Source organism: Lepidochelys olivacea (genome assembly GCF_965140295.1).
Source record: "Lepidochelys olivacea isolate rLepOli2 genome assembly, chromosome: 5".
Lineage (NCBI taxonomy): Eukaryota > Metazoa > Chordata > Testudines > Cheloniidae > Lepidochelys > Lepidochelys olivacea.
In genome coordinates this window covers 136,376,011-136,388,710 of record NC_140415.1, presented here as the reverse complement: position 1 = coordinate 136,388,710, position 12,700 = coordinate 136,376,011, and the positions used below count along the sequence as shown (strand labels likewise).

At 43.9% G+C, this 12,700-nt stretch overlaps 1 protein-coding gene across 1 annotated transcript in view; it reads left to right on the top strand.

Annotated features, from left to right (window-relative positions):
- The window catches only part of NCBP1 (nuclear cap binding protein subunit 1), a 59,717-nt gene that overhangs the window by 15,209 nt on the left and 31,808 nt on the right, over positions 1 to 12,700 (top strand). The window contains exons 8-10 of the mRNA XM_084628440.1: positions 1,566 to 1,781; positions 5,119 to 5,216; positions 8,794 to 8,857. Of these exons, the coding sequence (XP_084484566.1) occupies positions 1,566 to 1,781; positions 5,119 to 5,216; positions 8,794 to 8,857 (378 nt within the window). The remainder of the gene's footprint in view (positions 1 to 1,565; positions 1,782 to 5,118; positions 5,217 to 8,793; positions 8,858 to 12,700) is intronic.

The window sequence follows — 12,700 nt, the reverse complement described above, 5'->3', positions numbered from 1 at the left end:
TTTTCCTGTGGGAGGCGGGGCTATTAGCGTAGTTCAGCCCCTCTGTAACGTAGCAGGCAATGGAGCAGCGCAAGGGGCTCAGAGAAAGATGCTCCCACTTCAGCGAATGTTTTCAGTACCCTTGCTGCAATCCTGAATGGGAGGGGTCATCTCTTCCGGCTCTGAAGCTCGATGTGGCTCTGAAGCTCCCAGGAGAAGCTCTGTTACAGAGTAAGCGTAGGCTCTGAGTAAGAGACAGACAGGGACGATGGATTCTGCCTAAAAGTGTGGGGGGGTCACAAGGCCCTGGTCAAGCCAGAAGCTGGGGTGGGAGCCCCCGAGGGCAGACCCTGGCCCATGCTGTGCCCTTCTCTCCCTCTCCCCCCGGGCGGGTAGAGGGTCCATGGCTCCCCACAGCTGCCTGCGTGGCTCATACCCCACTCCAGCTTCCAGCCTGGCAGTGGCGCCAAAGAGCTGGGGCAATGTAAGAGCTGCCCAGGCAGCTGTGGGGAGCCACGGACCCTCCACTTTCCCTGGGTGGAGGAGTCTGGGGGTGGGGACATGGGCCAAGGGCTGCTCGGGGGAGGGTGGGGGGAGGACAGTCCATGCTCCCCACAGCTTCTCTGGGTGCCTCTTACCTGGGACGGGAGCTGCTTCTGGCCTGTCCAACGGGCAGGACCTTAGGGGGAAGAGGAGGGGCAGGGGGTTGAGCCTGTGGCAAAAAGTAGACGGGCCAGACCTCTTGCCCGCCCTCCCCCACGTCCTGGTGCCCCTAGTGAGATGTAGATATGGACTTCCGCATGGGCTACATTCTGCACTGCAGGCTCATTAAGCAAAGAGGGAATATGACTCCTCACCCTGTGTCCTCATGGGAACATGCTACCATCAGGATATTGAGAAGCTACAGGCAAGATGCAAAATGTACAGGGATGTAGCATGGTTAAAAGTGCTGATTACTGAGTAAATAAAGTATCAATCAATTTCTGAAAGATTCTCTAACAAAGTTTTCATTTTGTTTTCTAAAGTCAAGATATACAGAAAATAAGAATTGTTATAGCTTCTGTTGACCCGAAACATAGAAAATTGTAGTTAGAAGCAATTGTCTCTTGTCTCAGTATTTCCCTTGTTTTCTCTCATTTGTGACTTAAGAGAGAATTTTCTGCTTCTCCTGCTTGTGTTGAATGTATCCTAAGCTTATACACGCCCCATCACTAACAATAGTTGAGCACTGGGCTATTTTATTATTAGTAGAATTTTAAAAGTGGCAACACTTGTGAATGTGTGGAACTATGAAGGCTACTTTCTTCTGTGTATAGAATTACTAAATTTAAACAATCAGTCTCTTATCTCCTAAATGAATAGATGGTTGCTAATAAGCAGCGTAGCCAGATGCCTTGTTTTTCCGAGCGTGTGAGTGATAGCGTTCGGTAATGAGGAAATCCTTTTTTGAAAATGCCTGGCGCTCTGAAGGGCTTTCTGGAGTGGCTGATGGAGGAACTAAGCTCTTGCGAATGACAATATAGAATTTTGTAATTTCCTGAGATACTTTATCTGATATTTAAAAATATTTCCTGTCTTGTTTTTAGTATTTAGACTGCCTTTGGGCCCAGATTCAGAAGTTGAAAAAAGACCGCTGGCAGGAAAGACACATTCTGAGGCCCTACCTTGCCTTTGACAGCATCCTCTGTGAAGCCCTGCAGCACAATCTGCCTCCTTTTACCCCACCCCCTCACACTGAAGATTCGGTTTACCCTATGCCAAGAGTTCTCTTTCGAATGTTTGACTACACAGATGACCCTGAGGTATGTGGTCTTCAGGAGGTGGAGGAAAGCGAGGGTTTTGCATACTGACATCTAAATCTACAGCAAGGGTCATAAAGCTGGTGGAAACTCAGACCAATGCAGGGTGAGACTTCCCCCTCTCCCCCCCTTTTTATGGACTGATAACCAGTGTGAAGGATCAGCGGTAATGTTTTGATGTCGCTGGGAAGACACCAACATGAAAAATTTACTTTGGCAGTTCATGTAATCATACATGTCAGCTTCGTTTGACAATTGAAAATTGCCAGAGTTAATATTTTAACATATACAAACACTTATAACAGCAGTGGCCAACCTGGGGCTCCGGAGCCACATGCGGCTCTTCGTAAGTTAATATGCGGCTCCTTGTCTAGGCACCGACTCCGGGGCCGGAGCTACAGGCGTCAATTTTCCAATGTGCAGGGGGTGCTCGCTGCTTAGCCCCTGGCTCTGCCACAGGCCCTGCCCCCCCTCCACCGCTCTCCTCAGCCTGCAGGGCCCTCCCCCCAGAGCCTCCTGCATGCCACAAAACAGCTGATTGGGAGATATGGGGGGGGCGGGGGGGCTGCTGACGTATCACTGTGACTCTTTGGCAATATACATTGGTAAATTCTGGCTCCTTCTCAGGCTCAGATTGGCCACCCCTGATTTTATAATATATGTCATAACGTGCATGTAAGATACTGTATGATAAATGAATTTAAGGTGCACCTTTAGCTACCCTCACCTGGTCTTAGCCCACTAATCTGTCTCACTGAGATGATTTCTGATGTTCCAAACCCCTGAGTAGCTTCAAATAGCTGAGTGGGTTTTTTAAAAAGTCTGCCAGAGAAACCTTCCCCCAAATGCAGAATGTCCTTTTCTCCCCTCCACCAAAATTATTTACCTGGGCCCAAAGGGGGCAATGTTCTGTCCTAGAACATTAATAACTTTTCCGCAAAAAAAGTCTCAGCATTTAAGTCCTGTTACACTACCTTGCTGAGCTAGAAACAGGATCCTTATATTGTTGAAAATGGGAGAATCTCCGCTTCTGATGAGACTTGGTGCTTGAAATAACTGACTTTGAATTGTGCATTTTTAGGTATAGAAAAAACTACTGGATCACCTGCAGAGAGCCCTGTACATTTAGGGTGCATGGTAATTGCAGTGCTTTGTTTAACAGGCAGAGGTACATTTAAAAAAAAAAAAAACCTCCATGAAGATTTTATAAAATAATTGTAGAAGTTATTCTATAATATATGGTATGTATAGTATATGATACCATGGTTTAAATGTTTTATTGGTACTCATTTGGGATGGTTGGCCTGCCTCGTGGCTTTTGCAGTTTGTGAGTAGTGAAGTATTATGCCAGACTCTCATTAATAAAACTGTTATACCATGTCATCTATTCTATGTTTAAAAACTTTTAAACAGTGCCAAATACTGCACACACTAATTTTGACCTCGTGTATTCAAAAATATTTTCTAAATCTTCCTGTTAACAGAAGCTGGTATCCTAACCATTATGGGAAGAGCAGATAACTTTCTCACTGCCATTGATTGCCTTTCAAGGACTATTGGTATAATCTGAGAATGCATTGCCATTAAATAGCGATACATTTAGTTAACTACTCCTGTCTATTTTAGTGTATTTATGTAACCCTTTCTTTACTATATCTGGAAACATGAAAAGCATGCCCAGCATGGGAAGTGAGAAGTCAGATTTACTTGCTATAAATGTGGGAAGGGGGTGCCTCGAATCTTGTTTTTTTTGGTTGATACGGATGACATAGTCTGACCTTCCTTGCGGTAGCTGAAAAGGATGCAGTATCAATGTGCCTATTGATGCGGTCTTTACATGTGGAGTAACTCTTATTATGAATTGTAGCCATTTTGTGTAATATTCAGAAGCAGTTGGGGTAAAGGTGGTGTGTGGGGCAATGGGGAATATGACAGGAAGAAATTGTACAGAAGTGCTGAATATATTCTTGGAAGCTTAGGTTAAAAACAACATTTGAGTGGTGAAAATGACCAGTAACCAGGTCAAAACAGGCGCAGCTGAAATTGTATCTGGGTATTAGAACTTTAATATAAGTGAACTGAGGTCTCATCTACAAACAAGGCAACCTGATACAAAAAGCTAGATATGAGTTCAGTGCTGTCTGTTTTTTGTTTGAAATCGTCTTTAAGGATGTCATTTTATTTGAAACTACCCCCTTTGTATTTTAGCAGTTTAAAACACTTGATGAAACAGATTGCTTCGAGGAAGTTTTTATACCCAACAGCAAATAGTGTTCAATCCCTGTGAATAATTATTTATAATAGAACTACAAAAACAACGAGGAGTCCAGTGGCACCGTAAAGACTACTAACAGATTTATTGGGGCATAAGCTTTCGTGGGTTAAAAAAAACCCACTTCAGATGCGTGGAGTGAAAATTACAGGTATAGGCATAAATATACTGGCACATGAAGAGAAGGGAGTTACCTCACAAGTGGAGAACCAGTGTTGACCAAGCCAATTCAGTCAGGGTGGATGTGGTCCACTCCCAATAGCTGATGAGGAGGTGTCAATACCCAGAGAGGGAAAATTGCTTTTGTAGTGAGCCAGCCACTCCCAGTCCCTGTTCAGGCCTAAATTAATGGTGTTAAGTTTGCAAATGAATTGCAGTTCTGCAGTTTCTCTTTGAAGTCTGTTTTTGAAGGTTTTTTGTTGAAGGATGGCTACTTTTAAATCTGTTGAATGTCCAGGGAGATTGAAGTGTTCTCCTGGCTTTTGTATGTTACCATTCCTAAAGTCTGATTTGTGTCCATTTATTCTTTTACATAGAGATTGTCTGTCTGGTTTGGCCAATGTACATGGTAGAGGGGCATTGCTGGCACATGATAGCATATATCACGTTAGTAGATGTGCAGGTGAATGAGCCCCTGATGGTGTGGCTGATGTGGTTGGGTCCTCCGATGTGTCGCAAGAGTAGATATGGGGACAGAGTAGGCAACGGGATTGGTTCCTGGGTTAGTGTTTCTGTGGTCTGTAGTTGCTGGTGAGTATTTGCTTCAGGTTGGGGAGCTGTCTGTAAGCAAGGACTGGCCTGCCTCCCAAGGTCTGTGAGAGTGAGGGATCGTTTTCCGGGGTAGGTTGTAGATCGTTGATGATGAGCTGGAGAGGTTTTAGCTGGAGGCTGTATGTGATGGCCACTGGTGTTCTGTTATTTTCCTAGTTAGGGCCTGTCCTGTAGTAGGTGACTTCTGGGTACCCGTCTCTCTCTGTCAGTCTGTTTCCTCACTTCCCCAGGTCGGTATAATAAAACTAGTCACTTGTAATAGTGACTTTTCATATATCTTAATTCCTTTTTTAATAGGGTCCTGTTATGCCTGGTAGTCATTCGGTTGAGAGATTTGTAATTGAAGAGAACCTTCACTGCATCATCAAATCCCACTGGAAAGAGAGAAAAACATGGTAAGAAGTCTTTTCACTGAGTGAATAAAGGAAAAGTGGTATGATACCACAATACCCCTTCCTGATTTTTTTTTAGCTTTCTATCTTAAGCATCAGGTTTCAGAGTAACAGCCGTGTTAGTCTGTATTCGCAAAAAGAAAAGGAGTACTTGTGGCACCTTAGAGACTAACCAATTTATTAGAGCATAAGCTTTCGTGAGCTACAGCTCACTTCATCAGATGCATATCGTGGAAACTGCAGCAAACTTTATATATACACAGAGAATATGAACCAATACCTCCTCCCACCCCACTGTCCTGCTGGTAATAGCTTATCTAAAGTGATCATCAGGTGATCAGGTGATGATCACTTTAGATAAGCTATTACCAGCAGGACAGTGGGGTGGGAGGAGGTATTGGTTCATATTCTCTGTGTATATATAAAGTCTGCTGCAGTTTCCACGATATGCATCTGATGAAGTGAGCTGTAGCTCACGAAAGCTTATGCTCTAATAAATTGGTTAGTCTCTAAGGTGCCACAAGTACTCCTTTTCTTTTTATCTTAAGCATCGTGACTTTCAGAGGAGACCTTAAAAATCCTGAAATGATGTTGTCCAAAAGCTTGAGATGAAGAAGTTAAGAAATTATATTCCTGCATTCCACTAAGTTTTTAAATTTAAAATTGCTTCCAAAAAAGAGCCAGTAGCCTTAGTGTAGACATTTAGGGTATGTCTGCACTACGAAATTAGGACGATTTTATAGAAGTCGATTTTATACAGTCGATCGCGTATGTCCACACTAAGCACATTAAGTTGGCGGAGTGCGTCCTCACTAACGTGGCTAGCATAGATTTACAGTAGCTATCCCACAGTTCCCGCTGCCCATTAGAATTCTGGGTTAAGCTCCCAATATCTGATGGGGCAAAAACATTGTCGTGGGTGGTTTTGGGTATATGTCGTCAGGCCTCCCTCCCTCCATGAAAGCAATGGCAGACAATGTTTCGCGCCTTTTTTCCTGGGTTACCCATGCAGATGCCATACCACGGCAAGCATGGAGCCCGCTCAGCTCACCATCACTGTTCATCTCCTGGGTGCTGCTGGCAGATGCGGTACTGCATTGCTACACAGCAGCAGCTCCTTGCCTTCGCGGCAGACAGTGCAGTAGGACTGATAGCCATCGTATGTTTCCTGGGTACTCCTGGCAGACCTCGGTGAGGTCGATCGGGGCGCCTGGACAGACATGGCTGTCCTCCTCTTAGAGCACCGAATGGGAGCCAGAGACTCCAGGTCATTCTCCTTTAAGTTTCATCTCATGGAGATTCAGTCCTGCCTGGAATATCTTGTGAGCTGGAGTCTTCTGCCTAAGGCTGCTCTCCCAGCTGGCAGCACCGCATGGTTGCACCTACCCCAGCCTACCCCTTGCTCCCATGGCTCATGAAGCCTGGACAGTAGTGAGCAGTAGTTCAACTGTAGGCTGAGCAAGTGCAGAATGGTGGTAGACTGTGCCTTTGGACGTTTAAAAGCTCGCTGGCGCTGTTTGCTGACTAGGTCAGACCTCCGTGCAACCAACGTTCCCATTGTTATTGCTGCTTGCTGTGTGCTCCATATCTGTGAGAGTAAGGGGGAGACATTTATGGCGGGGTGATTAGAAGAGCACAGCAAGGCGCGCTGCGCAGCAGAGAGGCTTCGAAAACCAGTTTCATGACTGGCCAGGCTTCTGTGTGACAGTTGTTTGTGTTTCTCCTTGATGCAAACCCGCCCCCTTTGTTGATTTTAATTCCCTGTAAGCCAGCCACCCTCCCCTCTTTGAAATAAAGTAACTATTGTTTTGAAACCGTGCATTCTTTCTTTCTTAAAAAAAAATAAAAGATAACGGACTAGGTAGCCTGGGTGGGGGAGGAGGGAAGGACAAGCCACGTTGCTTATTGTAGCCACACTAAAAATCAAACAGTTTGAATGACAGCCTTCTGTTGCTTGGGCCATCCTCTGGAGTGGAGTGGCTGGGTGCCTGGAGCCTCGCCTCCCCTCCCCGTGTTCTTGGGCATCTGGGTGAGGAGGCTACGGAACTTGGGGAGGAGGGTAGGCGGTTATACAGTGGATACAACGGGAGTCTGCTCTTGTTGGCTTTCGTGCACCTCCAACACACGCTTCGTTATGTCAGTTTGCTCCCCCATTAGCCTCAGCATCGCGTCCTGCCTCTACTCTTCGCGCTCGCTTATTTCTTTTCTGGCCTCTGCCACTGAATGCCTCCATGCTTTAAGCTGTGCCCTATCCGTGCGGGAGCACTGCATGAGCTCGGAAAACATGTTATCACGAGTGCGTTTTTTTCGCCTTGTAATCTGCGTTTACCTCAGAGACAGAGATGATAGGGGGAGCATAGAAACATTCTACGCTCTACGATTCTGAGGGGACTGCATGGTCACCTATGCTGCTGAGTTCGCCACACTGCCCAAACAGGAAATGAAATTCAGAAGTTCCCGGAGCTTTTCCTGTGTACCTGGCTAGTGCATTGGAGTTCAAAGTGCTGTCCAGAGCGGTCACAATGGAGCACTCTGGGATAGCTCTCAGAGGCCAATACCATCGATTTGCGTCTGCACTACCTCAAATTCAACCCAGCAAGGTCGATTTTAGCAGTACTCCCCTCTCTGGGGAGGAGTACAGAAGTCGATTTTAAGAGCCTTTAAGTCGATAGAATGGGCTTGGTTGTGTGGACACATTCATTTTAAAATCGACTTAATGTGGCTAAATTTGACCTAACCCCATAGTGTAGACCAGTGCTTAGTGATAAACAGGCAGGATTAGTGTTTGTGGCAACGGTTCTTGCACAATGACTGGTAGGATTTCTAGTTTCTGTGGAATCAGAAAGCTCTGTGTTCTTGTGAAGACTTTGACTGTTACGATTAATGGGAGGATTCCGGTCTTAGTCTTTCCACTTTGCTTGTGGAAATTATCTAGAGGTAGTTATAAATTAGTGCAAGTGGACTAGACTTAGACTAATTGAAGAGTGGCATTATTTTCCTTTGGGACAAATGCTGGATAACGAAGCGTTCATTAAATGATATTGCAGAAGTCAGAAGGCCTCTTGTATTTTCCATTAGCTCATCCTATATTCAAATATCAATGGTAAAATAAGGGCCATGGGGAGGTGGCTCGGCAGGCACTTGCTAATGAGATACTCTTCGTTTTGGTTCATGAATCAAATCCAGGCAAGGCAAGTGGTGACTGGCAGGTTTTTGTCTGGCTTATATGAGCTGAGTTTGATTTCAGTCCAGCTTTCAGGTGGACAGGTACCAACATTATGCAAACTACCACAAAACTTATACTAGATGATATCTTTGTTAGTAGTTTGAGTATTCAAGAATTGCATATGCATGAAAATAAACATGTCCCTCCTGGTTATGGTTCAGGCGTATCTGTGGGTAAGCGTGCACTGATGCTTGTGTTGCACCTGTTGTGTATAAATAGTTGACTTCAGTCTTCAGACCTGTCAATCTGAGAGCCTTCATGCAAAAAATGAACTATTCCGTAAATCATCATTTCTTGGTACCTAGACAATATCTAATGTGTTGCATTCTAACTCACATGTATTTATTTTTGCAGTGCTGCACAGCTACTGAGCTATCCAGGAAATAACAAGATCCCTTTGAACTATCACATAGTTGAGGTATGCATTTTACACACTGCATCTTGTACAATGATACCTTTACTTCCTAAATAATAGACTCCAAACCATTGTATTCCATTCTTTGGGTATTCGAGTAGCCTGAAGGCTAGGATGTAGTTTCTCACTGTATTAGATTATCGTCCTGCAGTTTTAATAAGTGGATCAAGTTCAGTTACTTCTATTGCAATAGTATTTCAAATAATGGCATTTCTCAAGTTTTACCTGTGTTTTTTCGTAGCTGGCCAACATGCTGATAGGCCATCTCTGAGATGGTCTTTTTTAAAGATTTTTAGTACTGAAAAGAACTTTGTTAATCCAAACCCCCCCTCCCCCCCAACCTTTGTCTCTTACTAGTTAGTTTTCTGAGTTGCTTAAAGCACTGTATGTCACGTCCCAAAAGGTTTTAGCTTTTAATTTGAAGTCAATTTCTGGCTGTTTAGTGATGTTTCTTTTTCCATAGTCACCTCTCCGGGTGGAGGGATTTTTAATAACTACAAATGTGAGTGGGAAGACAAATGTAGGTTCTCAGTCAGTTCCTCTATTCAGAGAACTCTCAAAGGCTGATGCAGTCATACAGAACTTTGTACGTTAAATTGGATATAAGGTTGAATGTGGTGACTTGAGTGTTAACTGCAACTTGTTTTGCAAGGTCTCTATGAAAAATCAAACATTAAAACTAGGAAGTTCAGTTAAACTTACGAGCAGGTGATAATCTTACGGGTGAATGGCTAAACAAAATCACTCTGGGAATTAAAGGTTTACAATCCAAAATCCCCAAATTTTTTTAAAACCAGGAATCTCATATTATTAGGTCAACCAAACCACCTCGTCTTTACCCCTATTCAGGCCAAAGAAACAGCAGAAATGGAGATTGCTTTATCTCTCCATAATAGTTTTATCTTATCAGTAGCTACAAACCCTAAACTGCCTTTAGTGTTAATCAGAGAGTTGTTGTACAAAGTCTTGTGCTGGCTGTACACAATCTCCATAAGAAATAATTTATCATTCTCAAATTAAAGACTGCTTAAAGGCCTTCAAAAAATTCCAAATCAGAAACGTATGCAGGGGCCTCCTCTTCGATCACTAATCTGAGTAGGATATGAAAGTAATAAGGTTTGTAGGGAAGAAGGTAACAAGGGGAAATGGAAAGTGGGTGTTACAGGTTGCTTGACCGTGACTGGTAATCTTCCTGTCTATGAATGTGTCTTTAACAAAACTACAAAGTTCTTTGGTTTCTTTTGTCTGAGAAACTGGAAAATTCAGTGTTAGTAAAAAAAGAAAACTGCTATGCTCTTGTAAGACCTCTAACATTCAAGTCAGTGAAGCATCACTTTCAACCTTAATGCCAGTTTAATGAATGCTTTTGTCTGGGGAATTTCCCTTCTTTTTAAAAAGTCATTTGAATAATAGAAATAATGTGAACTAACCAATAGAAAAGGGAAATGCCATTTAAGCTTCGATACATGTGTACTTCTGCCTCACTGATGGAGGGCTAAGGTGCTCCATCTTTCTTCAAAGTGCTGTGCAAACCATGCCCAGTTATGCTAGGTGCTTAAAGGATTCATGGCCTAGGCCCTAGGGTTTAGCTCACTTCATCCCATAAAGTTTCTGAAGCCAGGCCTAGAACTCTTCCTTCCTCATTACAACTAGCTGTAAAAAAACTCCAGGTTAGCCACTCAGGTGTGGGGCTCCTGTCCTGCAGTTGATCTCTGATGAACACTCCAGTTATCTAGCACTCAGTGCCTTGATGCATTTGGTACCCTGTCAGCACAAGACACTCAAGTATGTGGGTTAAGTGATGGCCCAGTGTGCCTTACTGTGTGCTGGATGCGATGTTGGTGGAGCGGAGTCATCAGTTTGAACTTGGTAGGGATCATCCTGTGGTTCCTTGGAGTACTGATGGTACTTACAAAGCAGGATGTGCCAATCTGGAGTTCCCATTTCAGCATTTAGTGACCTCTGGCATTTCATTTTAGAAACTTGGTCTTGTGCACCACATCTTGGGACACGGACTAGCCTCAATTCTGAGCCTGAATTAAATGAAACTGTTGTTCAATCTTAACTGTGGTTACGTGCCCACCGCTCCTTCATAAACTTACTTAAATCAAGAGATTCTGACTAACGATCCTTTTGGGAAAACTAAAAGTTTTACCTTATTGTCCAGGAATAAGTTTAATCTTTTAACCTTCTTTTTTGGCTTAAGAAATTCAAGTTGAAAGCGCAGCCACTATTTAAGATGCTAACACATTTCTCATGTAACTTTTTTTGGAAGTCCATATTATTAGGCATTTATGATGGCAGGATGGGAGAATGCAGTGCTGTTGTAAAGGCCAAGATGGCAATTATGCAAAATACTTGTATTTCATTTTACGACTTTCTCAGTCCAGAAGCAAATTACCTTCATTTCCTTACTGTTCTTTTGACAGGTTTCAGAGTAGCAGCTGTGTTAGTCTGTATTGCAAAAAAAAAAGGAGTACTTGTGGCACCTTAGAGACTAACCAATTTATTTGAGCATAAGCTTTCGTGAGCTACAGCTCACTTCATCGGATGCATCCGATGAAGTGAGCTGTAACTCACGAAAGCTTATGCTCAAATAAATTGGTTAGTCTCTAAGGTGCCACAAGTATTCCTTTTCTTACTGTTCTTGGTTCTCTTCTAATACTGCAGTAGCTCCTGCTGTAAGCACTCTAAACCTCCTCTTTTGATTGTTCATAACTTTGGAAAACATTACTTTTGGGCTGCAGTCTTCCTGGCTTGGTCTCATAAGAGGTGAAATTAGTTTTGGAATCTTTGTGTTAAATTGGTTAAGTAGACATTTGTACATGGTGTTTCTTAAATCACTATGTTTTAATTCGAAATTTTGTGCATACTTAACTCAAACAGCTGTCTAGTTTGAGCTTGCCTCATTTAGGAAATAGCTGCACTTGGAGCAATGTTTGTCAGTTTTAAAAATTGAATAATTGAATGTATGCACAGTAGAATTTACTGTTAAGTCTTCTAAAGCTAGAATCTCAGAATAATAGAGTGCAGTGAAGTGCTTTCACTTTGGATTGATCTTTAACTCTGGCGTAGAATTCGAAGTGGCTGGATTCTAAGGTATCCGGATCTCCATCAAGGACACACTAGGGTCATACGAAGAATTTACAAAGCCCATTAAGTATTTTCTGTCCTTAAAGGAAATGCAAAGGCATTAGCAGACTAATGCTAGGAACACTAGAGTTGAGTGAACAAGCAGTCAAGCCTAGAAGGCAGGGTTTATGTTGAAAATTGAACCTTAGTTGTGCCTTTTTAGGGAATACAGTAACTCCTCACTTAGTCTTCCTGGTTAATTTTGTTTTGTTGTTACGTTGCTGATCAATTAGGGAACATGCTCATTTAAAGTCATGCAATGCTCCACTCTTACGTTGTTTGGCTGCCAGCTTTCTCCACAGCTGGCAGCCTCCCTACGCCCCCTGGTCCCTGTAGACCCCGTGGATCAGCGCCTTCCCCCTCCTGTCTGCAGCAATCAGCTGGCTTGCAGCATTTCGGAGGGAGGAGCGAGGATTCTGCACGCAGTCTCTCCTCCCCCTTGAGGCCGGGGCAATCAGCTGGCTTGCAGCCTTTAGGCAGCAGGAGCGGGGGGGGGGGGGGAGAAGAGGTGTGAGGACTTGGCATGCTGTCTGCCCCTCCCTCCCCTTCCTCCTGAACAATGCAAACCAGCTGATTGCCCCCGGCAGGAGGGAGGAGGAGCCTGCATGCCAAGTCCTCACTCCTCCTCCCCCTCCGCCCCGTCAGCCAGCTGATTGTCCGGGTGCTTCCCCCTCCATCCCCTGCCTCCTGCCCATGGGCTTGCAGTGTTCAGAA